We start from the raw sequence: 26,481 nt of genomic DNA, 5'->3' as shown, positions 1-26,481 counted from the left end.
TGCATGCAACTCTTTTCCAACTCTTTATTTTTGCGTGCAACTCTTTCGCAACTCTTTTTTTCGGCATGCAAATCATTTGCAACTCTTTTTTTCCACGTGCAACTCTTTTGCAACTCTTTATTTTTGCGTGCAACTCTTTTGCAACTCTTTTTTTCAGATTGCAACTCTATGCAACTCTATGCAATGTTTTGCAACTCTTTGCAACTCTTTTCAGTGCGGTCCCCCTCGCTAAATGTATAGGTCAAGACTGATATTATATCGATGAATTTAATAAGACATGATAGCTCGAATGTCTTCTTACATCCGAGCCTTTATTGTGGGAATGGCGACAAATAGAACCGAAACTCAGTGATATCCGGAAATCATTCTGTGATTGACGTACTTTTTACCGAATACATGCAAAGCAGCATACGAACATTTACTTATTTTCGAGAAGACGGGAAGCTAATGCGGTAAACCCCAGTTTTCGATTTCTTTTTTGTATTTTTGAATCTGTCTTCGGTTTGAATGAATTTTTGTTGTGGTTTCTCTTCAGAAATAAAGTTTTTTTTTCTTCGCATACACTCTTTGCTCTAAAGTTACTTTAAACGAACAGTATATCTGGCAACAGAAACTGCAATATATTTAAAAGTTAAAATTTGCATACGCTTTACGCTTTTTAAAGATTTCTTCATAAAATATCAAAGAGAAAATATAAGATTAAAAAGTTTCGTAATCGATTTTGTGCATCGGACAACTAAAATACGACATATTTTGCAATGATTTTTCGTTGAGAAATGTCAGTGTTTCGCGAACGATATATCGTGCGGGAAAAAAATTCTTTTCTTTACGATTTATTGTGCGTGAAAGGAATTCCATGAGTGTTTCCATGACTATACGATTGATCTAATGTGGTGAATGTGAAGTGTGTATATTTTCAGGTAAATTGATGTGTTTTGTCTATTTCAATTGTCCAATGCACAAAACGTTTTTCATACCTCGACAGGAAATGGATTTTTTCAGCACGTCTTTTCTTTATCTAGTGTCGAAATATCGCGACTTCGTCGATCATCTTCAATATACGGTTATTTCAGACGTAACCTCACTTAAGTTTCGTTAAATGTTTTGTTCATTCATTCATTTGTATGGGATTTTGTTTTTAACGTGAGTGGCATTTCCTACGGCCTTGAAGATGATCCATAAACAAAATGTTGTTCCTAACTTATTCTAAGAGGCTCTTTTAGCGTACGTTAACGCTATTTTATGTGCCGAGAACAGATATATCGAGATAGACATTTTTGCCCTAGAGGTATTTATACGAGATTAGCAGATAAAATAAATATTTTGAATAGAGGCGCATAATCTACTATTAATAATCGCCGATAATGATATAAATTTTGTAAATATGTGACGCTAGCCGTTGTGGGATGTGATGTATTGATAGAAGAATTATTTGCTGAACAGTTCTCCTTCTATATATGTTAGTGATTAATTTGAAAACTCGACCCGACTTGAAGCAACCCGAATTAAATTCTTTAAACCCGATTAATCAAAAGCCCGGTAAAATAAAATCGTGTCAAACTGGGGTTTTTATCGAGATCGGACCCGCTCATCTCTAATCTCTAATATCATTAGACATAGGATTAAAGAATCTAAAACCAAAAATTAAGAGATTTACAGGCACTTTAAACTTGTAGCATAAGCGTTGCTGTTACAATGTACAGCGAAAATATTTGTAAATTCTTGTAACTAATTATTCTTGTAAACGTTTTTGGTCGTTATCGAATAGACTAATACAATTTCTAACATTCACTTTTGGAGAATTTTTGAGTGCTTATTATTCGCTACTACTCCAATCTCATGCCAGTCAATAAACTAAGTTACGTAACGCTATCACATAACTTCTAACTTCCTCGGATCACAAACTCTGAATCTATAAAATTCAGAAAAGTATTTCGCTGAAATATTGAACGTACACAAAACAAGCACGAAAACACATCCTAGGATATATAACAAATGTGCAGAAGGGTTATATGATACAGTACAGGGATGCTTCTCAAAGTTTTGATCAAAAAAGGGAAAAATTTGGTATTTTCACGGAATAAAGTTGCTCTGTTAAGTTGTATTTTTCGAAAAATGAATCATTTCTGGAAAAAGTGAGTAAATTTTTTAGAAAACTGAAAGTCAAATACGTATTTGGGATGTCAGCAAGCAATGTCTGTCATTTTCCTCACCATTTTTTTTAAATCAAGGCTTAACTAAAATTTAGTTATTTTCCTAACGCAAGTCGAGGTTGTGTGTCATAATATACCAGCATATGATTCGTGTTGCATACAACGTTCTATGCAATGAAGAAAATCGAATAAATACATAAGATAATCTTAGTGTGACTTCAGTAACACGTGGCTTTTATCCCACTAGTGCTATAAAACACCATGCAAATCCTGTAACGCACTAGTTCGATAAAATATGACTTAAGTTACAGATATCATCACTGAATTGCATAAAAATGATTTGTGCATATTTTGCCATGATTTTTCATTGAGAAATATCAGTGTTTCGATATATCGCGCATGAAAAAAATCATTTCTTTACGATTTATGGTGCGTGAAAGGAATTACATGAATTTTTTCATGACTGTACGATTGATCAAATTTAATATGGTGAATGTAAAGTCTGTGTTGTTCGTACCTCGACAGGAAATGGATTTTTTCAGCATACGTCCTAATTTAAAGGAAAACTTAGAACTGATGCTGAAAAAATCGTCAGTTCCTGTCTTGATACGAAAAATACTACGACTGTCTCCGAAAACAGGAAAAGAACGCCTAACGCTAGTAGGACAAAAACATTCTAATAGAAAAAAATCTGAATTACGTATCTCAAGTCGAGGTATTCTCGTAAGTTATTTTAATCGACGTAAAAAATTATTCTAAGCAAATAATTGCTCTGCGGCTCCTCTAAAATGTAACTGATTGACAATGTGGCCAATTATATCGTTCCAGCTATAAGGTAATTCAGAATTCAGACAAAGAATCATAAAACTAAGTGACATATTTCTGGCCAAGACATTCTTTAAATCGAATTTTCACCATGAAGCCATGATGGCTCATTTTTGGCCAAATGAAGAAAAATGTAGATCTGGTTGTGAGCTACATTTTGCTCCATTTGACCAAACATGTGCTATAATGGCTTCATGGTGAAAAATCGATTTAAAGAATGTCTTAGCCAGAAATATGTCAATAAGTTTTATGATTCTTTTTTTACATCGTGCCTAGGAACAACCTCAGTCACATTTTTGGCGACTGCAGAATAGATAAAAGTGGCTGTCGAAATTGCCTCTACTAATTTAGAATCTATCTCACTCGCCTAGAGTACCATACACTTTTGAGTGCTTTTCCTTCTAAGATTGAAATTGCTTAAGATAGTCTGAAAAATGACTGACCTAATGTACTAGTGTCAAAAAATCTCGAAAATCACTGTAATTTGATGTTTACTTACAAGTTCAACGTTTGAGAAATAATTAGAAGAGTTATTTTAAGAGAGTCTGCCGTAGCAATTGTAAGCAAAAATTTAGTTCCAGAGCTAGACTTGAAGAGAGATTCACTATTCTATATAAGTTTTTGTAATAAATAAAACAGCAGCTGTAACCGCTGCAAGAGCTAATGAACATTTTCTTTTTCATATTGAAAATATTCGTGTGTTCATATATATATGCAAAAGTACATTCACCCATGAATGTTTGGTATAACTGGAATGGTGAGACTAGTAGTGAGGAAGCAAGATGTTTTTTCCATTTTGTTGGCCATGTAAACCGTATAGGTTTTACTGTCTATCATAAGCCGACAAATTTGTAAAAGCGACTTTGTATTTTACGGTTCATTCCTAGGCACATAAAACTGACCCTATTGAAAATGGATCCAACTTCGGCAGACTAATGTTTTTCAAAAGTATTATTAATGTGACGTTGAACAATGTCGCCGACAAAATTTTGTAGAAAAGAAAGAATCTGACCCAACTCAAAAAAATGAGCCTAATAATTTGAAAACATATGATTTTAGGAAAAGTTTTTTCTAAATAGTTGGAAAAAGTGAGTCAGAAACATCCCTGATACATTATAGTATGTTTATTCGGACATTACGAACATATGGAAGAATTCATTCCGTTGCAGCTGAAGCCCTGCTACCACTCAACACTTACATTTCATTGAATTTACTAGCAAAAAAAAACTTCACCAGAAAGCATATTTCGATTACACATTCAATCTAATTGCTTTTTCCCATTCTAAAACATGTTCTACTCAAGGTTCTACTGCATGAATTCTCCTACTATATACATGGTATAAATGGTTTCGGGAAAGATGACATCAACCCTCTCTGATAGGCTGTGTATGTGTGTTGTTATATTGTATGTAGGTGAAATTTCACATACTCATCCAACTGCCTCACACATACAATAAAACAAAATGTAGTATAGCGAATAATGTCATACAAAATAAAATAAGTAGTAGAAATATTATCTATAATAAATAGGCTCTGTAATCTTGATTTATGGCAGCCTGATGGCCCGGTTTTCCTTTTTTCTTTGTTGTCTGTTATTTTATTCATAATATTTTGTTCTATGAGATATGTGACAGGAAACGCAGTAAGAATATTTAGAGTAAATTGTGGATTTTTGTGTGTGTGAGAAAATGTTACCACTGAAAATATATTCTTGATTGTATGGTACAGCTAAAGAACTTTTCGGTTGAAGATGATTTCCTGCTTAAACCAAAATAATTAAAAAAAAATAAACCGGAAAGTCATTGCAGTTGTAGTTCTTACGGTTTCAAGCATCATTACCACAACAGTTAAGTGGAGAAAAAAGAAACTTTAACGTAGACAATGCAAGTATAAAATAAATACAAAAAAAAACAGCTTTTGCCTTGGTCAAGATCATTATTTTGTGCTAATTGGAATGAATTTTTTTTACATTTTTCCAACCAACACACTTGTAAGAAATTACATTGATTTCAGCCCCTGCACGATGCAGATGTTTCAAGTTTGGTTTTGGTTTAATGAAAACATTTAACTGCATCTTTCTTTCGAATGAGTATTACAATTAATTTGTGGGTTTCGTTTACGAATATGCTCGAAAAAATGTAATAGGGGTAAACCATTATGGTTCGTAAAGTTCGTAAGTATGTCAATTTCGTAAACTTTTGACGCTTAATGTATGCGCGAAATGTCAAGTAGTATACTTACGAAGTCGATATTCGCAGACGATGACACTGTATTTTTTCGATATAATTTGCACACTCGTGTCAATAGTCTCTCTTGTACACTATTGGCACGCAAACTATTCGTAAGAAATGATAATCCCCTATGTTTGCAGTCATATCTTCGAGAAAGGTTTTATACGAACCTATGGACCTGTGCCATAAGTTTGGAAATAGGAGAAAATGCCCAATTTCAAGCAATTTCATCAAATGCACACCGTAGTTTTAGTGTGAAAGGGTTAAAACTCCAGGCCAAAACTGCGTGGACTGATTCATATTTTAAATAGTTTTTACGTGTTACGACATGTTTCATTTTCATGTACATTGCCTAATCACGTAAGCATTGTACTTACGAGGTTCCAAGTTGTATTCGGTCGGGTTGTAACACCCCACTTATCAAATACACAACTTGGAACCTCGGAAGTAATATACTATAACAGTTTGCGTCTTTGACGCATTTTATTTCAGCTGATTCATTCACAAACAAAAAGTCTCCGACTGCAGTTTATATTAACAATAATTTCGATTTTCATTTTCAAACGTTAAGAAAATCAACTGTCTCTTCAGATTTCAGAAAATATGGAAAGAGTAATTGTTCCTTCCATACCAATTTTCCCTTCAATTTTTCGTCGAAAAGACAACAAAACTCGATTTTATTCACGGTCGATTTTCCGCTTTACGAAAGATTTACTTTGCTATTTCGCGTAATCTAATAGAACACGACACATCTGTGACGAATCCCAGTTTTTTGGCAGTCGTAATCTCCACAAACACAATCTAAAACACAAACAATTTTGGATTTTCCAGGCTTTCTTTCACGATAATATATTTCAATATATTGTTCCGTTGTTCATCCCATCAATGTTACAAGTTTAGCTAAGGTCGTAGCCAAGAATAACCTGAAAACTGTTTCTATCCATCTATGTTCAAATGAATCTCTCATGGAAACGTCCCGAGTTCAGTTAAACCATCCATTTTCTGTATTGTAAAAAGTAAGTGAGTTAGAGTTCACATCAAAAGGAGAACAATCAGCCATATCATTTTAAACTTTAATTCTAAGTCACAAGCTCAATGGCAGACAACGACCGGCATTAAATACTATTTTATTTTTTTAAATATATATTTCAATAAATATTGGGACTACAAAATTTATTGCTTCCATGCTTCCATGAGATGCAGAGCATTTTTTTAGCAAATAATGTTACGATGTTCTCTGGAAACGATTCAAAATGTTTTGTTTCATTGAAAATTGTTTCGTCAGCAAACATTTTGTTCTTGGATGCAAACAATTTGCGAAATCGCACTGAAGAAACAGAAATTTTCATAAGATTATTACGTCTGTTAGTCAGATGCAAATGTAATAAGATGAATAGATGAATATGTTCAGGAATTTAATGTTTTATCATAAAACTTTTATGTCACTTCAGCATTTTCTTATTTTTCGAAGAGACGCTGATAGAAAAAAAAAACGTTTTACAACACGGAATGCATAATGCATATGTCAAAGCTGCATATATGAGGAGTGCATCAGCGCGTATCAAATTCTTGTGTAACACGATACTTTTGATTAAATTATTGCGATTTTCCCAAGGTCTTACGTCAGCTGGTTGGGCTGAATGTCATTTTTTCACTGCGACAGAAACAAGAATATTGTTGATAATTTTCAATGAATTTAAGTGTGACCCTTAACCTGAACCAAACCCTTTATCAATAACCCAACACTTTGCGACCTCCTGTTATTAAACTTTGTGTTTCATTTGATAATTGTCGCTACGAAATAATTATTTTGTGATTATTATTTTTGTGGGAGTGGCGGGATATGTCAATATTTTCCTTACAATCACTAATGTACTCAAAAATACAAATTTTTGTTACATTTAAAGTGGATAATTGCGATTTGAAATATGTTGAATTGAGGATAACTTAAAAAGCTAATACTAGTCCAATATCGTTACAGGAATACCTTTCTCACATGGAAACGTACGTTGTCACTTATGATGTTAAATATAAAATCAAACTTTCACCATTCTGAGTATAAGAACCTACGATGTTTATTGTTTCAAAAAATCTTATTTGTTCTCTGTTACAGCCTAACTCAGACTAACTTCAGTAATTCATTTTTAAATCGGACAACTTTCACCAGAATTATCAATATTTTTTCTGCATTGCACAAAATGTTGTCTTTTGTGTTGTTGTCGGGCGTGGGAAGTGATGTTGAGATGTGACACATTTTGTTTGTTGGAAAAATCGATAATTCGGGTGAAATCTGTATGATTAAAAAAAAACTTTTTCTTTCTCTGTAGGTAGACTGATAGCCCAGACTGTAGCCGAGAATGGAAATGGTATCATTTAAAGTTCAATGAATTTTATAACGTTTTTCGGGTTGTTTGAATACAACAGTAGTGAATACATTTATGATTTTAACGCAAATATTGACATTTCCCGTAACTCCCTGCTAAATTTCGGCATACGGAGCTTGGAACAATCGAGAAATCGTGCACTCTATATTGCATTGCGAAATTTCTCAATTCATTTCACTTAACGTGAGCCTTGGACAAGTGAAGAGTGCTTAAATTCTGTCTGTTCCCATTTTTTGTTTAGTTTTAGTTTTCTTTTGATGGGCATTTCAGCTGCAAAATAAAAATGAAAGACACCACCTCGCCGTGATTCACTTCAGGTTATACTCTTCACTGAGTATATTAGAAGTAAAAGTTAGATTGACGCCGTCGGCAAGTCAGTCACTTCTGTCACTTCATCGAACAATATTTTGATGGTCGAAAATTTAATTTCCTAACAAATGATTTTGATTTTTAAATTTCGTATATCAAAAGACTGACTCGAAGGCAGTGATTTTTACGGTAACAATATATTCAAAAACCGATTAGTTAAATTAGTCAAGACACTTCTTATGCTTACATAAAATTTCGAAATGTCCGACCCAATATTTTGGAGCTTAAACTGTGTTAGGATATTCTACAGATTGAAAATGTCAAGGAAAATGTGGGAAACGTATTTTTTTAGCTAACTCAGACTCATTTTCGGATATCTCGGCTACAAACGACCTCAGTCGGAAGAGGGTGTCGTATTTTTTAAACAAACCTAATTTTATTTTAAAAAAAATGTTACATTTTAGAGACTCTTTCCCCTGACGAGAGTGCGTACCGCTACGGTATCCATTTTCCTTTCAGTACAAACATTTTTTTTTATCGTTCCACTGTTTTCCTATTGCAATATCAGATTAATGTCTAACACACTTTGGATGCGTATTCTTACAGTAAGAATCGCTTCAATGTTTGTTTTTATGACATTCTACAACGAAGACATGCAACTTCCAAAATTTATTGGTCCTCTTTTTTCCTTTTAATTATCAGTCTAGTCACGGCTAATCTTACGCCGCGCGGTTCCCGAACTAAACACAGTTAATTTAAAAATACAACAGAAAAAAACTCCCTTTTTTATGAAAACAAAAATTAATTTTTAATTAACTTTTTTTATATAAGCAAATAAGACAAAGTTATACGAGATTTTTTTCCCTTCTTCACGACTTTAAATTAACTAAATTAAAACCTGTAAAAGCGTTGTTAGATACCTTCACAGTAACATCATTCCAGAAACGAGTGTGAGGGTTGGTTTGAAACGAAATGGGGTGAAAGAGTGTTTAAAGTAATTGTGCAGAAATTCCTTTTGTGTATTGTTAGGTATACGATAAAGAAATGTTGTCATGGATAATCGTTTATGGTAAAATTTACATTTATGAAAATAACAAGAACAAGCTCATGTTTGTATGTTTTATGGTTCTAATGAAATTAAAGTCGATTTGTGTGAAAGAAAAATTTCATGATTATTGTTAATTCTGAAAACATTTCCATCGAATATATACGTTAATGTGATGTTCGGTACCATTGACTTCAAATTCGATCATATTAAGTATTTTGAATAAATATACACACTTACCGAACATTGTAACAGTAGAAAATGTTTTCGTTCCCATTCTTGATTTATATTTATGCGTAATTCTTTGTGGAAATTCTGGCATATGGCTGGCGGCGTTATATAATTCTTTTTTTTTTCTTCAAAAAAGCTTATTTAAATTGTGAAATAAACAAGTCACAACGGTATTGAAATTTAAAAGAAATTATTATTTGGTAACAGTGTTTCGTATAGGTAGCGCAACTGGTAAATTTGGTTGAATTCACTGTCGTAACTCCAAATCATTGTTGAACATTTTCTGTGGGTCTTATGTCAACACAAAAATTATGACTTGTGAAGTGATGGTGAGGGTGCAGCTGTTTATGAAATAAATTTCAATTTATCTGGAAATCAGCAACGTGACAAAATTTGTTCTGAAGGAATGATATCTACAAATAAACTGTAGCTTCACACAAGAATTGTCAAAATGTGAGTGAACAAAGGGAAATAATCGTCAATCTCGCATTAGGAGTTTTTCCGGTAAATGTAGACTTAATGAAGTGAAAAACGAAATCTTAATCGCTCTTTAACCAACAAAAACTTGTACAAATTTTCGTCAAAGTTTGGAAAACAAATGGAGACAACAATACAAGTTGATAAAATTACCTTGTCACATCACACTGCTATTGCAAAACATACCTAAATTGAGATTTTTTGTTCTACTTTTAAATTTAATTTAAACATAAAAAAAAGATAAATTGAATTAGGTCTCCTCCTTCGCGGCGCTAAGTGTGCAAAGAATACGATGTAATATCAGAACCATACACCGTAGGCCAATCGTTAAATGTATATTGGCTATACCTGGAGGATCCTCAACCTTGAAAACAAATTTGCCTATTCTTCCGTTATTGAATGCGAATTTCGTTTACGTTAAATAAAGGATCGTAATAAACGGCAGACAAAAAATTGAAAAAAGGAGATAAAAAATAGTAAAAATGGAGATAAACAATCGAAAAATGGAGATAAATAATTAAAAAATGCCGATAAATTAACTAAAACTTGAGATTAAATAACAAGGAACGGAGATAAAAAATTAACAAATGGAGATAATTTGATTGAAAACGGAGTTATAGTATCTCCTTTTTTAAATTTGTTATCTCTGTTTTTAGTTTTTTTTATCTCCACTTGGTATCTCCGTTTTTAAATTTTTAATCTCTGATGTTATCTCCTTTTCTGAAATTATTATCTTCACTTTTTAATTTATTTTATCTCCATTCCATACATTTCTTATCTCCATTTCTAGTTATAATATCTCCAAAACTCATTTTATTATCTCCATATATATATCGGAGAATGAACAAAAACTAGTTCTGTGTCATCATATGTAATTTGCAAGACCTATCTCCGTGAAGTATCAACCAACTTTAAACATACCAACTTTTTTATAGTCTGGTCGTCATGACGAAGATTTTTGCGAGTTTTCCAAAGTCGGTAGGTTGGAACCAACTTACCAACTTGCTGATCAAGCGCGACTAAAAAGTTGATAGCTTTGGCAAAAAGTTGGTAGGTTATAACCTACCAACTTTTTGCCAAAGGTACCAACTTTGCTAGGCTGACGAACTAATCTCATTTACGTTACATTTCGTAAAAAGATGAATTCCCTAGGAACGGACTAAACGCCTTTACGGCGAGAACAATTACACAGACTAATTATTAGACGATGCGAGAGAAAAAAAATTAACTCCTAAGTTACCGACACCGTTCCGGCGCCCGGCTCGCATTGCGGCCCTCCGCTTCGCTCCGGGACAATGGGCCGGATCGCTCGGCGTGTTAAAACGCTTTTTATGTACCTTCTAACTTTTTGTCAAACATCCTGACCTTTTGCCAAATTGTCGTCGCAACGACCGGACTATACGAATCAGGATACATACGAACTATACAAATTATAAACGTTTACCTCTATTGTCTATCGTTAGGAAATGCAGATGAATAACTTAAAGTTGAAATAAAATTACAATCAACGGAGATCACCGTCCAGATAAATAATTGAGAAACTGAGAATTAAGAAACAGTAAGGTAGATGCACTGAAACTTAAAACGGTAGATAAAGAATTGAGAAACGGAGATAGAGAAGCGGAGATAATTTGATTGAAAACGGAGTTATAGTATCTCCTTTTTTAAATTTTTTATCTCTGTTTTTAGTTTTTTTTAATCTCCACTTGGTATCTCCGTTTTTAAATTTTTAATCTCTGATGTTATCTCCTTTTCTGAAATTATTATCTTCACTTTTTAATTTATTTTATCTCCATTCCATACATTTCTTATCTCCATTTCTAGTTATAATATCTCCAAAACTCATTTTATTATCTCCGAAATTAGATTTTATTATCTCCAATTTTCTATGGAATTTATCTCCATTTTGGAGTTTCATATCTCCACATCACACTTTTTTATCTCCACTTATATCTCCTTTTTTATATTTTTTATCAACCGAAATATTACTATCGTTAAATAAACTGGTGCCACACGGTCTTTTTTGTGGAGTTTCGGTCAATGCCGCGTTTAGTTGATACAGTTTGGAAATTATAAGAACGGACAATTTAAACCTTTGTAAGGAGTTTACATCACGAGTCTCGTTAAAGTACAAAACAGATTTCATAAAACGTACCGACGAACTTAATGTTAAACTCAAAAAACTGATTGAACCAACGATGAAAGAGTTCAACAAGCAAGACAAATGGTTAAAGAATTTAACGGACAAAACATTACCTAAACCAGTGGAAAACATTCTTGGACTTGGCCAGAAATTTAACCTTAAAGTTTCTAACGAGAACACGCCTACAGCTAAAATTATAGCAGGCCTTGAACCGATGATTCATAAATTACCACAAACGGCAGAGAGAATTGAACTGCGCAATAAATTGTGCAACATTCTCACCAATCACAAAAAGGCTAGAACGAGAAAAAGTACATTGGATGTAGTTATCAACGAGCAATTCAACATCACTAAAGAGTTCATCACAAACAACCCTGATGTCATAGTACTTAACGCTGACAAAGGAAATGTAACTGTTTTACTTCCTAAAGAACAATACGTAACAAAGATGGGAGAATTGTTAAAAGATCGTAAGACGTATGCGATTTTAGAAACCGATCCGACGAACAGAATTGAAGCTTTATGCAACCGAGTGATATCGAAATGGAAAAATGACAAGTACATCACTGTGAAGGAAGCCAAAAATCTCCGAAGATATAACTCGCACCTCGCCAAAATGTACGGACAGGTGAAAATCCACAAGCCAGGCAATCCATTGAGACTTGTCGAAAATGTATGCTAATGTCCTGAAGAATGTTACCGGCAACACGAGAAAATCTATAAAAAACGCGTTTGAATTCAAAGACAAAATCAAAGATACAATCATACCAGACGGTTATGTTTTAGTATCGTTAGATGTTGTCTCACTATTCACGAACATACCGAGCGAATTAGTATACAAAGCGATAGACAAAAGGTGGTTCCAAATCAAGAAATTTACAACTTTACCTAAAAAAGAATTTTTGGAAGGACTTAAAGTTGTGCTGGAAAACTGTACTTTCAGTTTCAATGACATAATTTACCATCAAATTTTTGGATCACCAATGGGATCACCGGTCAGTCCTGTAGTAGCCGATTTGGTCATGGAAATGGTTGAGGATGAGGCGTTTAACAAGTATAAAAGTAGAACTCCATTCTACTACAGATACGTTGACGATAGTTGTACATCATGCCCAGAAAACAAAATGGAAGAGCTGCTTAATACGTTCAATAGCATCAATCAACATATACAATTTACGATGGAAATTGAATCTAGCAACCAGATAGCGTTTTTGGACACTTTAGTGATACGAGATAATACCGGAAAAATCACTACGAATTGGTACCATAAAGCCACATGGTCCGGACGTTATTTAAATTTTCATTCCAGTCTCCCGTTTAGCTATAAGAAAAACACCATAGCAATCCTAACGGAAAGAATGCTTAAGTTAGCATCACCAACATATCACCGGGAAAATTGCGAATTGATAAAACAAACTCTTCTTAAGAATAACTACCCTGCAAAACTACTTGAAAATGTGATAGACAAAGTGATTTTGAATTTCGATAAGCCTAAAGACAAAAAAGACAAAAGTGATAAGAAATATGTCTCGATTCCGTATGTTGATGGTTTATTTGAAAAGATCAAGTCGTTGTTTAAGCAATACGATATACAAGTAGTTGGCAAAGGTGATCACACGTTACAACAAAAACTGTTCACTAAACTAAAAGATGCAATTCCAGTACAGTTACAATCTGGCTTGATCTACAAAGTCGTTTGTACTTGTGGGAAAGTGTATATAGGCCAAACTATTCAAAGACTCCAAAAACGTCTTGAAGGTCATCGATATAATTGCAAAATCGGTAATAAACAACATAGTGCATTATGTGAACATTTGATTGAAACGCAGCACCAATTGAACTGGGATGATGTTAAAATATTATGTAAAGAACCTAAAAAACGAAATAGAGATGTGATGGAAATGATAGCGATTAAAACGACAGCAAATGTTATCAACAAACAGCAAGAGTGTAAGTTCTTGTCGAACACATATAACAACGTCATAAAGGACACATTCAAATGTTAACGTCGTCGTATGACAAATGACTGTCCATCTCTTGTTGTGATTTAGTATTAAGTCAGCCTTGTCAGTTGATCTTGAAAAGAACGATTTTTTATTAACTTATTAGTTATGTAATCGATTGTTTTGATGTTCTGTCCACATATGACAATTTAATGAGACATTCTATGATGCTGAACTGTGATAGAATCCTTTTTATTAAAGAAATTGTGTGATCAAAGGTAGATTTAAAATGTTGTGATTATGATTGTTTTCATTAATTGTTATGAATTGAACGTTCACAGATAGAACATTTACCACCGTGTATTATTATATGCACCCATTGACGATGTATTTGTTAGTACAGTAAACCTATAGGGTATGTTGATGTCGTTGTAAATTTGTATTACCAAATGTATTGTGTAGTTACGACTATGTTTTTTCCAGATTACCATTGATAATGGTCACTTGTATGTGACCGAAATATTTGGTTTAAATAAAAAAGTTGAGCGAAACCGAGGATTTATCTAATTCTTTAAAAAGACAATTTAAACGATTACTGTCAAAGAATCGTAAGACTTAGTGACTTATTTTTGGCCAAGACATTCGTCAAGTAGAGTTTTTACCGTGAAGCTATGACGACACATTTTTGGCCAAATGAGAGCAAAATGTAGGTGATGTCTCCTACATGGTGCCAAGTCGATTTCAAGAAATTCTTGGTAAAAAATAAGTCACTGGAATAACATCCCAACTTGTTGTCAAGCCAAGTGTAGCATAAAAATCAGTAAATAAATATCGATATTTTGATAATTATCGATAATTATTAAATTATCGATAACGATATGATTAATCGATTATCGATAATTTCTTTCTATTGATATTATCGATAATTTTGAACGTCTCCTATCCCTACTAAAACAGCTGCTTTTAATTTTTTTTTAAATCACCCAGCCAGTCTTACTATTCTTTCTCGTAATCTTGACAAAAGATTACCAAATTTAATAGATTTCATATTTCAATGAAGGACAGTATTCCATATGCTGCATTTGAAAAAACAAAAAGAATATGAGACGATCGAACTATGTTTATTCATTAATAAAATTGTTGTATTGCTTGGTCAGTAATTCAACATTGACAAAAAGTTGTATTGCTTTGACTTGACCAAAATTGTTGAAAAAATTTCTATTATTCAACAATGGACGAACGAAACGTGTTACCGTTTACGATTCGTGACGAAACGTTTTACCGTTTACAATCATGTGCGGACGAACAACAGGACAAAACAATGCTGATTTCGGTTGTTTATTCATATTTCGGGTGGTAAACTTAAAATTCGTTTTGATCGACCAGACATAATACCGTCTGAAATCTTCGAATTACCGATGAGGCCCGATCAGTCTAACGGAAAATTTATATTTTTCTGGTCGATCAAAATGAATTTTCGTTCAATCGTTGTAATATTTGTATTTTGATAACACATGAACAACATTAGTTGGGTTGACAATGCCCGTTCTTATAGTTCTCCATCTCTACCTCAAATTTGATGGTGGTGCTGGATAAATAAAAGTCATATTAACCAATAAAAGTACGAACTAAAATTCCCGTACCTATAGGTAAACAATGTCAACAAAAAATCTTGCAGAGTCGCAAATATCTTAACTCGATTATTCTACGTAAATTGAAATTTAAGAATGAATGCGCTAGAAAATGTGAAAATAAAATATAAGATCGCTACATAAAGTTGCCTGTAAAGAATTTTGATTATAATTTTGTGGTATTAGCGTCAGTGCTATATACATCGCTTTTATTGCAGACAGAATGGAACTATATGTACGTACACCATAGCTGGAATGTGAGTGGTTTAATAAATAAAAATAAACATGTGCGACGTCGTGAAGTGTGGCGTTTTCAGCATATCTACAACGTTAACGATTGCTACATAGTATTCTAAAACATTCTTCTGTATGAAAATGCGTATACTACATAAACTTTGTCTACAAATTAAATGGATTCAGCAGTAGAAGATTGCTTTACAGACGACTTTTTGTATACAAAATGAACTTTTCTTAAGACTACATACGGAAAAATCATAAATGACTCTCCAGCCAATGTCTGTTTGTCTCTGTTTTGTCAGTATTAGTGTTTGATTTCTGCCACACTGGCTCGAAATAATCCCTCAGGGGCTACATGCAACTCATTCGTAAAAACCCCAAAATCCGAAGGGTCAGTATGGTCAGACCCTGTTTCGATCTGAGAGATGCATCTCTTGATATAGGTAGTGAATCATACCTTTTAGTATGCAGTGTAGTGCGTCAAATTAAAAAAAAAATCCCACTTTTTGGTGATATAAGGCGTAAGGCAACGTAGAGAGTGTACGTTCAGTGGACTGTACAGAGAATACCACTAAACGAATTTAAGCGATTCGATGCTAGACATTTGTCATTATACTGACTTGTTTTTATCTTAAGTAACAAAATTCAATCAATTCTGTTTAGCTCTGTTTCTTTTCGCTTATCCTTAGATATGTATTGCAATAACTGAATAATCACCTTGCCGTTTATTTATTTACATTCTACTTTGGTAGTCCCAAGGGAAATGCTCCTTAAAGATGAGTGAATATTCACTAAGTATGTAATTTTAATTAGATTTTTACGCCGTCAAAGGAACATCATCGTTTCCCTGCTTTACTGCACAGTGTTATGTAGAATAAACTTTTAGAAATTCAATTCCAAATTTGTAAAATGAGAAGAAAGTTTAAAAAATAAATAAATTTGAATTTTTTCCTTTCTTGAGATTGTCGATAATTTTCACCGTCAGGATACATCGTTCCGGGCTACAGCTCAATTTAATTTTCATCATAAGGAAGCCCGTTACACGTGGAGGGAAACGTTGCGATAATGTACCCTTAAATTGAAATGTAATTGTAATAGTAATGTTGAACGTGCCTTCACTTTAACAATTAGCAACATGGAAAATGGATTTTTTATTTTTATTTTTTTAAACATTTTTTGCCGATAGAAACAACTAAGTGACTCTATGAATAAAGCGATTTTTTATAGCGTTGCCATGCACGCCGTGGTTATATAAGCTATTATTCAGTAAAATACATGCAAAAAAAAATTCCAATTTATTTCAAAACGACGTCGTTTGATTTCATTAAAATCATAAACGGTAAATATGTTAGGGACTCTAAGGAATTGTTGACAACGATAAAATATTGAGAAATTCCTTTTTCGAATTTTCAATTAACAAAATTTAATTATGAAATTTTCCCCGTAAATAGCAATTTTATCTAGGTGTCTACCTATGAAAAAGCCCCATAAGAAATTGCGCTTTTATCGTCATTTCTCTCCAGTATTAATGAAGTGTTAGTGTTCGCGTTTATTCCCATATATCTTGTGGGTTATAGTTATGGCGGAAGCACAACAATTGACAAACAGATGAAACGATTTTATATTTCCGATAGAATTTATTTTGTATACTTTGTCAATACCGCAAGCGAAATTTTGATTACCGGATGAACTACTTCAATAGCGACACAATAATAACACTGCCATCAACAGGACTGGTGCAGTACAACAAAAGTTGCAAAAGTTCTATAGAGCACTCTTATATACTGTGGAGAGTCTTGTATCCGGGCTTTAACAATTAATGCATTAAACAATTGTCAAAGTGTACAAAAGGGCCCGAAGAAAAAGACTCTTTCTCTGTATTATACGAGAGAAAAAAAGTTTGACACAAAATTTGTCTGAATACATTCGGGATTATATTAACAAACAGGGGAATTGTGGTAAAGCATTTCCGTGTGCTGTCAAAAAAAGCACATCAGAGCAAACTTTATAATTAAAACAGTTTTCTTTTGAATTTTTTTTTTTCTTTTCCTTCATTTTTTGTTTTCCAATTCACGCTCGGCTATATTATGCGTATACTCATTGCCATAGTCAGTATGATAATATTTGCAAAGAAAATTAAATTCTCATTTGGCAGACGTGTTATTAGATTATGGGTGAAAATTGAATTTCTTTTTCTTTCATAATTTAAGGTTTTTGGCGGAGTTTTCGCAGAGTTTTACATTCGGTAAGTTCATACCGTTGGATTTTTTGCTGAGACAACTGGAACTTTAAATTTATTTACTTGATGACAGGATTTCGCATTCAAATGTGAGAAAAAGCAGTGTATGACCGTTTCGGCAACAAATGGAAACTTTTCGAATTAAGAAATCGAATTAAGATATTACGGAAAGTTAAATTTGATACCATGAAAGTAACTTTGTTCAAAGGAATCATTTAAATTTGATTCGCGTGCAATTTAGCAGGGTGACTTGTAACTTGTCTCTCAATTTTTGAAATGAACAGCTCGGTAGCACCGAATATTTTCAGATTTTGTTTAATCACATAAAAAAGAAAGGGAAGCTGGAGTAGCTTGTCAATAATATGATTTGTAGTGCCATAAATTATGCCTGTCGTAAATGTGTCTATACATCTGGAAGAAATTCCGTTTTGGTGAACGCATTTCGCCCATTTAACTAGGTATCACCTGTTGGGTGGGTCAGATCACTTGACAGTTTGATTGTCTCAATAGTTCAATTCGTAATGATTTATTGATTTTTTTGGAATGACACGTAATTTTGATGGAAAACATAATTAGAAGACGAACTATTAGAACGGTTGTAATCTCTCATTACACTTTACTACTAATTTATGGTTGTTGTCTATAAAATACCACAGTTAAAAAATGGCGTATGCCTTCAATAAAATTTAAACTGGTGTAAACTGCGGCCCTCGCTTCGTTCTGGTCGCAAACTTCACACTCATTAATTTTTATTCTGTTTATTCGCTTTTGTTAACATGGCAAAATCACATAACAAGAAAAACTATTGAAATAAAAATTCGTTTAGCAACAGCAGCTAGATCGTTAGACCAACATAATCTACCTTTAGCCTCAGGTATTCTGTTCTTCACCAAACATTTTTTTTTAAATCGGTTGAGAAGTACTTTAACTATCGGGTTAACAAAGGACAGAGAAGATTTCTTTTGAAAACTACTCCCAGATGGTTGAACCGTATGTACCCTGTAACTTCAAAAAAAAACAAACTTCTCTCCCACAATTCGCTGAGAACCCACGTACATGCAAATCAGTCACATAAAGTTGTGGTTTGAACTGTTGCACAATGAAAAAAAGAGAGTTTGTGCCGGCACCTCTGTTTTACGTTTCAATCAGTTCGTACAGAAGCAGCAAATCGGAATCGGAACGAAACTCAAAAATTTTAATTTAAGGGTCGGTTGTGCTTGAGAAGTTAAAATTTGGTTGGACATACGAGTCGATAACCACTCATTTGGTACGAACACCATTTTTTTTTTGAATGGCGGTGATACAAGAAATACGAGTTGTTAAATACCTCCCAATTTCGAAACAACAATTACCACCACACCACATAAAAACCTTAAGTCTTTTGTTATACTAAAACACTTGAGGCTTTTTTGTGTGATATACAGCAGATATAATTTAGTGCTGATCCAACACTACCGAAACGCACAAACAAAAGGAACCCTCGAACTTCTATTGGCATCTGATCGACTCATATTATTGTATTGGTGTAGAATGCCAAACTTAATCAACTATTCAATTAAAATCATTCAAATTGCAATTGGTGTTAACCTGCAATCGCAACCACTACAAAAGACTTGCAGTTGGTATTTGTTCAGGTTTCGCTTTAAGATACCACCTATACCCTTGAAGCATGTTTCACATGCTCCGATGCACATGAATCAAATTTGTATGAGCACATTCATGAACGCGCTAAGTGCATTTTTCGAAGCACCATAAATACATTTCAGATTCGATGGTGACCATACAATTTTGCGGTATTGGTATAAGCAACCATACAATTTCCCTCAACCTTTATAAATGAGTGGCGTGCATGGTAGTAGGATGCAATAATAAGAGGTAAGAATTCGTTTTCGTTCTAGTTTATTGATTAAGAGTTGTTGGAGACACCGGTATACAAATAGAAATTGGAATGGAACTGCTTTACTCAGCGTGGAATTCATGTTATCGTTGTCAGTCTTGACACACCAACGGCTATATGTTCCTAAATTATATGCTACGGTAATCATTTGAAACGATTCAACATTAATAATTATGAAAACTTAGGTAACGTATGAATTTCATCTTTTGTTTAACAATAGCAAAAACAAAATTTAGTTGGCAAACAAACATTTCCGCATACAATTTCCCTCATCTCATCATAATGAAATACATCCCTGCTGACAATTACCATGCATAATAAATTAAAGTGTGTTAGACATTTCCAGTCACTCTCATTTCCTTCCTCATGATATCACATTGCGATGCATACACTTTATCATGATTCTTTTAAAAGGCTCTCCACACACAAATCTAATCAAAATCTACTCCTTTTATTACACATTTTAAATTTGCATCGTCTCGGCGAATTCATCCCTTAAGGCTATAAAAGCTTGTGTAAACGTGAACATTTTCCATAAGCTATGAAGTGAGCTGTTTCGTTTGCATGGTTTTCTATGTGTTCTACTTAAACATTTGTGCAAGTTAAGAAGAAAAAAAATGAATTGGAAAATAAATCTAATGTGTCCCATATGATGTGGTGAAAAATTTACTTATAATCTGGTAAAATGTGGTCATATGAATGTAATGGGACTGGCATTATATTCGTGGTGTGTGTGTGTGCGTAAAATTTATCTAAAGTCTAGTGGATAAAAAGTACGAAGAAATGTTGCCAAAGGCAATAACGAAAGACTCGCAAACGGATGGAAATAAAACTTTTCGGTCACGTCTTCTCCCGGTATCATCTAGCTGGGCTTTTTAATATTTTGCAGCATTTTACCGTTATTTCACTAAATTTTGACCAATACTTATCAATATCAGGAAAATATAATGACAACTTCATCAAGTATCATAAACCCTAATAAAACAACGTTCGAATATTACCATCCACTTAGGTAGAGACATTATGAACATGCTTCAATGGTCCTTCTTCGATAATCTTAACTTTTGCACTCACTTCATTCAATATACTACAAGGCACAACTAACAACTGAATACGACAACCCCCAGTACCGTACGAGTCTTGTAATAAGAAGCTGTTACCGTTGAAACATAAAAAATCATGAAATTTGCATGTCTTTTCACGCCAGTGCCTCTATCAAAGTGATATTATTTTTTTCTCAGAAAATACCTACTTTTTAGCTAGCAACTATAATCTTTATGAAAAAGGGTCGTATATTTTCTGATATTCGCTTGGCTTCTACCCTGTGAATTTGTTAGAAAGAAGAGTTACATAACGTATGAAGATTAATGCTGAGACCGCTTAAGAATAATGGTTTTGACCTCGTTGCTAAGTTCTTTCTCTCGAAAAGTGTTAGTTTTAAAATTGAATGGAACTTACCCTTTGCATGTGTGCTGTGTGTCACTCCAACGTGATACTTCATAATTTAGAAGTTTTAAACTTGTTGCAACTATGTGCACCTTCACTTGAAGTTGTCCGTTCTTTGTTGTTCGTTTCTTTTAGAGAGACAATCAGGACGCTATGCAAAAAGCAGTATACAGTAACGACACTAAGCCTTCACGTCGTCTCATTCTTTCTACTTTTAATTGCAAAAGACACCATTTTTGTCATTCAATAACCTGTCACATACGGCTATTCATCGCTAACGACGACAACATTAATGACAAGCTTTGGGTAATATGAGTACTTTATATAGTAAAATACATGTTAAAAATAATTGAAGTACAAGATTCGAAATCAACAAAAGAAAAGATTAAAAATACTTTGACCGATGGAAGTAATAGACCCGATAGTAACAGGTTACGTCTTCCATTTGTATCCGATGGTCTAACATTAAACCCGTAAAAATTTGCTGAGTCAACCATTTGCTCTTAGACTCCACACTGATAGTATGTATGCAAGTGTAAGGCAATTACACAATCAACATGGAACTTTTCTAGCGATAATATAGCGTTGGTAACGTTCGAAAGTTCACCCAAACTTCATATTTTGGGGTTCAGTTGTTCTGTGGTTGGAACGTTGTACACACTCGTATGACGTATCACAAATACGATGACTTTGTATGCATCTAGCCTACATTTAGGCGAGATATCAATTAATCACAGATGGAATTTGCGTACATCGAGGTGTAGTTTGGAAGTCACGTTAAGAGTGAACTTGTTATTGGTCGAAAAAGACTGTTGGTGAGGTGTCTAACCAATAAACAAACAAACTTTATCTAGAAGACGACCGCTTTCCTTTCTTAGTTTTTCAAAGTACAGCCCAAATGTTTGCGTTATTCTCATACTTTATTATTGAAATCATACCCATACTCCCTTTGTCCCTATAATCACGTCAAAGTATTCCTTTTTGAATAGTATTGGTATGACAAAAAACGTTGATATATTACGTAGCACCCCGTCCATCTTTGGAAGGAAGAATGTTTTGCTTTCTGTGAGAGCACATTTATCAAATCAGTAAGTTTAAGTGTTACACTGCGCAAAAAAAAAAAAAAAATTTGCTCTCATGATACGCTCCGACCTGTATTGCAAAATCCTGATGGATTAAGGCGAAGCGTGATTTATTTAATGAAACTGTTGACCTATTGTCGGTGGATTTACCCACATTAATGCGCTGTATCTCCTTTTTTATCGTGGATTTTTGATTAAAGTAAAAACCATCGCCATTTTAAACAATTAATATAATTTATTTTCATTTCACTTTAATCCTAGAATTTGAATCGCTACGATATTATTTTTATTTTATTTTTCTTTTTTTTATATCAAAAACTCTAAATTTTATTGTAAATAATCGTGATGGATGATGATTTTTTTGTTTTTTTTTTTTATTTTACAAGAGATAAGTTTGGATATTATGGATTTTATTTTTAATTCATTTTACTTTATACAATAAATTCGTTTTTATTTTTTTACATTACAGTTACATAGGTTGTATGTAATTAATGTAGAATGGTACATAGATAATAAATGTTGTTAAAATACGAGTGTGATTTTTTGAAAATCGTAATGTAGTTATTCGGGATTTTGAAAGAGTTGAAGGTCAATGATTAAAGAATAGGTGCAATGCAATTTTCTTTTTTGTTCGGAGTGTTAAATGTTTGTTCGACCATTCGTGATTAGCCACTTTAATCTCTGACGACTGTTCATAAATGACGTATGCATTGAACGATTCAGGCGGGAGGGTTTTTTTTTCGAAACAGACAGGGTGACGCTTGATCTGACCGGAACAGACGTCTGCTTTACATAATTGCTTTTTGAATAAATGCAAACGAAATTTTCTGGTAAAAATTAACTTTTTTCCAGTCGTTGGAGTGCACTACGAACGTGAAAGAAATTGAGCTGGAATCGCTCTCACTCTGTTTAGAAAATAGTTCATTCCTTTAAATGACAGTTCACCCAAGGTTCTTTCACAAGCTTGAGTTCACCAAATGCCAGCGAATGAAAATGATTTTTTGTCCACATTTCATGTACTATTTCAATGTTGCACATTTTATCATTAGTACCAAAATAATATAAATATAACTTTGTGTCACTATTGATAAACAGTACGTCAATATTCCATTGAAATTATGCATGAAAAAGTGATTTTCCTCGAAATAGCATGAAATGTTTTATACGGCACATTGCAATAGTGATTGCATCAATTACTATTATTAGGTAAGACTGTCACCTAAATATAGGCAAAATCGAATCTTGTTCCATTTTTCTATTAAACGAAGTGAGTGCAATTCCACCTTGAAGGTGGTATCGCATTTCATTCGTTTGCTTCCACGAGATGTGCACGTATACGAGTTTAGTGCACATCATCATGTATAAAATATGGCGCGTGGGAACATAATTTAGCTTACAAATTGTAGTATATCATTACGACATTTTCCTTATACTCTAAACAACAATCACAACGTATGCGACAAGTTTTTCTTTATCGCACACCGCCTGTGTGCATTGGAATACGAATGGTATGTATTTCTAGGGTAAAAAAATTTCACTGAGTGATATAATAGTATTCTATATACCTAGTTTACGTCGCTTAGAACGAAGGTACCACTTCACATTTCCAGGTATATAAATACTTTTATGCATTGAACGTCTGAAAGTTAACTTGCTTAAACTGTAAAGTGGACTTTACAGTGGCTCTCGTATGTCTCATGAATATTACGGCGCATGGTATGGTAATGTAATATTATCACTACACCAACAAGCTCATACGATTTTTCCTAATCATGTGTAAGCAGTTTTTGCTATCAGGAATATATAACTTGCTCTAATGGCACCAACGAAATGTCACTAAATAAAATGAAATTCTCATTCTACACCATCTTACACTAACAAGTTGAAAATCTACATTCAAATTGCTAAAATAACTTCCAAATGTGGGAATACACAACAGTCCCATCGGGGCTCAGGTGCAAAGGATAGATTGCTTTACTTATGCGTTCTATCCTATCCTATCCTATCCTATTATTACTATACATACGATGAGAGTGTATTGTTGAAGAAAAAATGAATGGTCGCATACCGTAATAGTTTGGTGTAATTGCAGCATAATGCTTCACACTACATCTCCAATCGCACACCACAGACAATTTTGGAGTGCTAGGAAAAGTAGACTTCTTTGCAGATAAATTAGTTACTTTTCGTTCGTCTAGATAAGATGAGAGAATGCCAAAGAAGCAGACGTCATTTATGAGCAGCCCATTTATGTGTCTAACAAAACTGATTAAAAAGAAACCCAATGTGGCTTATAACGAGGACAACGTATATTTGTTTTATGATGAAAGTTCTGCACACTATCCAAGACACGATGATAAAAAAATCGATAGAACAAATCAAACCATAACTGATTAAGCAGAGCATTTAAATAACTTAAAAAATTGAAAAAAAAATCGTTTTTTTTACAGCTGTCCTTTGATAGATACTTTGTGGAAAGTATCGGTTTCACGTTCATTTAATCAATGACTTCATAAACAAGTCTATAAAGTCATTGTAATAAATTGAATACTTTTAAAAAAAGGTGCTGCGGGGCCATAATAATGAAATTAAGTACTCCATAAATATTATTTATTTTGCATACACGCACATCACACTGATGGGAGTGCAATAAGCCTCGGGAGCTTTTTATTATTCAGTTTATATTTTTGGCGCTTGTTGTCGCATATACACACCAAACAACCATCGTAAATTGTTTTATTCATCTTGAAGTCAAAGTGAAAAATTGATTCTGCAATTTATTCAGATGGAATTTTCGATTTGAGCCATAATGTTGATACAATAACATTTGACAATGGCACTAACAATACCACTGACAATAGCAATGGCAAGAAGCTTATTTACTTAGTGGTTGAAGTGTTTCTTTGTGGTTGAACTCAGAAGGTATTTACCGATATCGACATTATCGTCTTGTTAGAAGGAAAATGCGTTCAATTATTGAACTTACCTTTTTCTGATGCGAGTTTTGAAGTGTTGAGTAAGGTCAGGTGGCGCTTAACCTTTTCCGATTTTGTTATGCATCACAATTTTCTGATAGGTCGTAAAGACAAAGTTGTTGCTTACGAGCCCACTAACCCTTCATATAGGGATAAGAATAAAAAATGTTCGGAAATGTTGCTTATGTTCAAATGCTTGGTTTGTTCCATCGCTTTTCACTTGGTGCTGTTATTATAAAAAAAAATACCTTTGATGCAACAGCACCATTTGCCTAAAAATCACTTCTGGTGGTCCCAAATCCTAACATCTTTCCAACACAAAATTTATCACCCATCCAATTTTGAACACGAAACATAAATCTTATTGTGAAATATTCACTGTCTTCTCAATCTTCTTTATACAAGCGAAAACATCAGAAAATAAAAAATCCTTAATTGTCAATGCGACGTCATGATGATAACATCCGGTGCTGAATTCCGTATATCAACATAGATGCGTGACTCTTCCATTTTGATACTCTTCTTGGGGTCATGTTTTTGGCAGACTTTCGGTGGCGGCGGTGGAATATCGGTCAAATGGCCAAAATCTTCCATTTCAATGGTATTCGGTTGCATGCGACACTTGTCCTTATGAATGCTTTGGCGGTGTAAATTCTTTTCACCGGGCGGTGTATCATAGCCGAATGTCGAAAATCTAATTGTTCCGGGTGGTTGATTGTTAGGCGCTTGTGTGATTTTATTTTTGAATACAGGAGCGAATAGTGATTCTCTGTTGAAGTAGGAGATTTTGAGTAATTAATAATTTTCTATTTTTTACATGGGTTATGTGAGACTAAGGGCAAGGGGACAGGTTATGCTTTAGATTTTTCACCGTTAAAGTATTTAAGAGTAAGAGCTTATTATTCGGATTTTTCCCCTAAAAATTATGAAAAATTCTGAAGGTTCCTAAAAGTGATGATGAAAATTCCTAAAAATTCTTTAAATTCAGAAATACTTTTTTAAGAGTTAAAAAATATTGAATAATTAGGCCCTGGAAAAAGTTTACCGCATCGACTCTAAATGAATCGATAAATGCAGAACTGATGACATGCCTCGTTTCTGCATTTAACTATTCATTTATCTATTAACTACAATTGTTAAACGTTTTCTATGTGCAGAATGAGCACCAGCTTAATATCACCAGCTGGATCTACTAACACACACTTATTTTATGATAAACAATCAAAGCACATT

General features: G+C 33.6%; 2 protein-coding genes and 1 long non-coding RNA gene across 4 annotated transcripts in view; 2 read left to right on the top strand and 1 right to left on the bottom strand.

The window, feature by feature from the left end:
- The first annotated feature begins 11,853 nt into the window (after positions 1–11,853).
- On the top strand, positions 11,854–13,804 carry LOC119068513. Its single transcript, XM_037172118.1, has 2 exons — positions 11,854–12,268; positions 12,543–13,804. Exons 1-2 carry the CDS (start codon positions 11,854–11,856, stop codon positions 13,802–13,804), a joined length of 1,677 nt encoding a protein of 558 aa, XP_037028013.1.
- Positions 13,805–13,918: 114 nt separating this feature from the next.
- LOC119068514 lies at positions 13,919–14,276 on the top strand. Its single transcript, XR_005086166.1, has 3 exons — positions 13,919–14,019; positions 14,083–14,156; positions 14,225–14,276. It is a non-coding gene; the product is annotated as an uncharacterized LOC119068514 (long non-coding RNA).
- An 8,444-nt stretch (positions 14,277–22,720) lies between these two features.
- The window catches only part of LOC119068503, a 138,083-nt gene continuing 134,322 nt past the window's right edge, over positions 22,721–26,481 (bottom strand). For both annotated transcript variants that reach the window (XM_037172113.1, XM_037172114.1), the window contains exon 14: positions 22,721–26,017. In XM_037172113.1, the coding sequence (XP_037028008.1) occupies positions 25,687–26,017 (331 nt within the window). In that variant the 3' untranslated portion in view covers positions 22,721–25,686. The remainder of the gene's footprint in view (positions 26,018–26,481) is intronic.

Source organism: Bradysia coprophila (assembly GCF_014529535.1).
Source record: "Bradysia coprophila strain Holo2 chromosome X unlocalized genomic scaffold, BU_Bcop_v1 contig_185, whole genome shotgun sequence".
NCBI lineage: Eukaryota > Metazoa > Arthropoda > Insecta > Diptera > Sciaridae > Bradysia > Bradysia coprophila.
The sequence above is the reverse complement of the archived record's forward strand: the minus strand, read 5'-3'. Positions and strand labels throughout refer to the sequence as shown.

What these genes read in the sequence shown, in the direction of transcription:
- LOC119068513 (XM_037172118.1), top strand. Translation starts at nt 11,854, where the DNA reads ATGAAAGAGTTCAACAAGCAAGACAAATGGTTAAAGAATTTAACGGAC. An exon ending in GGGAGAATTGTTAAAAGATC is followed by an intron (nt 12,269 to 12,542) that starts GTAAGACGTATG and finishes TTGAATTCAAAG; the next exon opens with ACAAAATCAAAGATACAATC.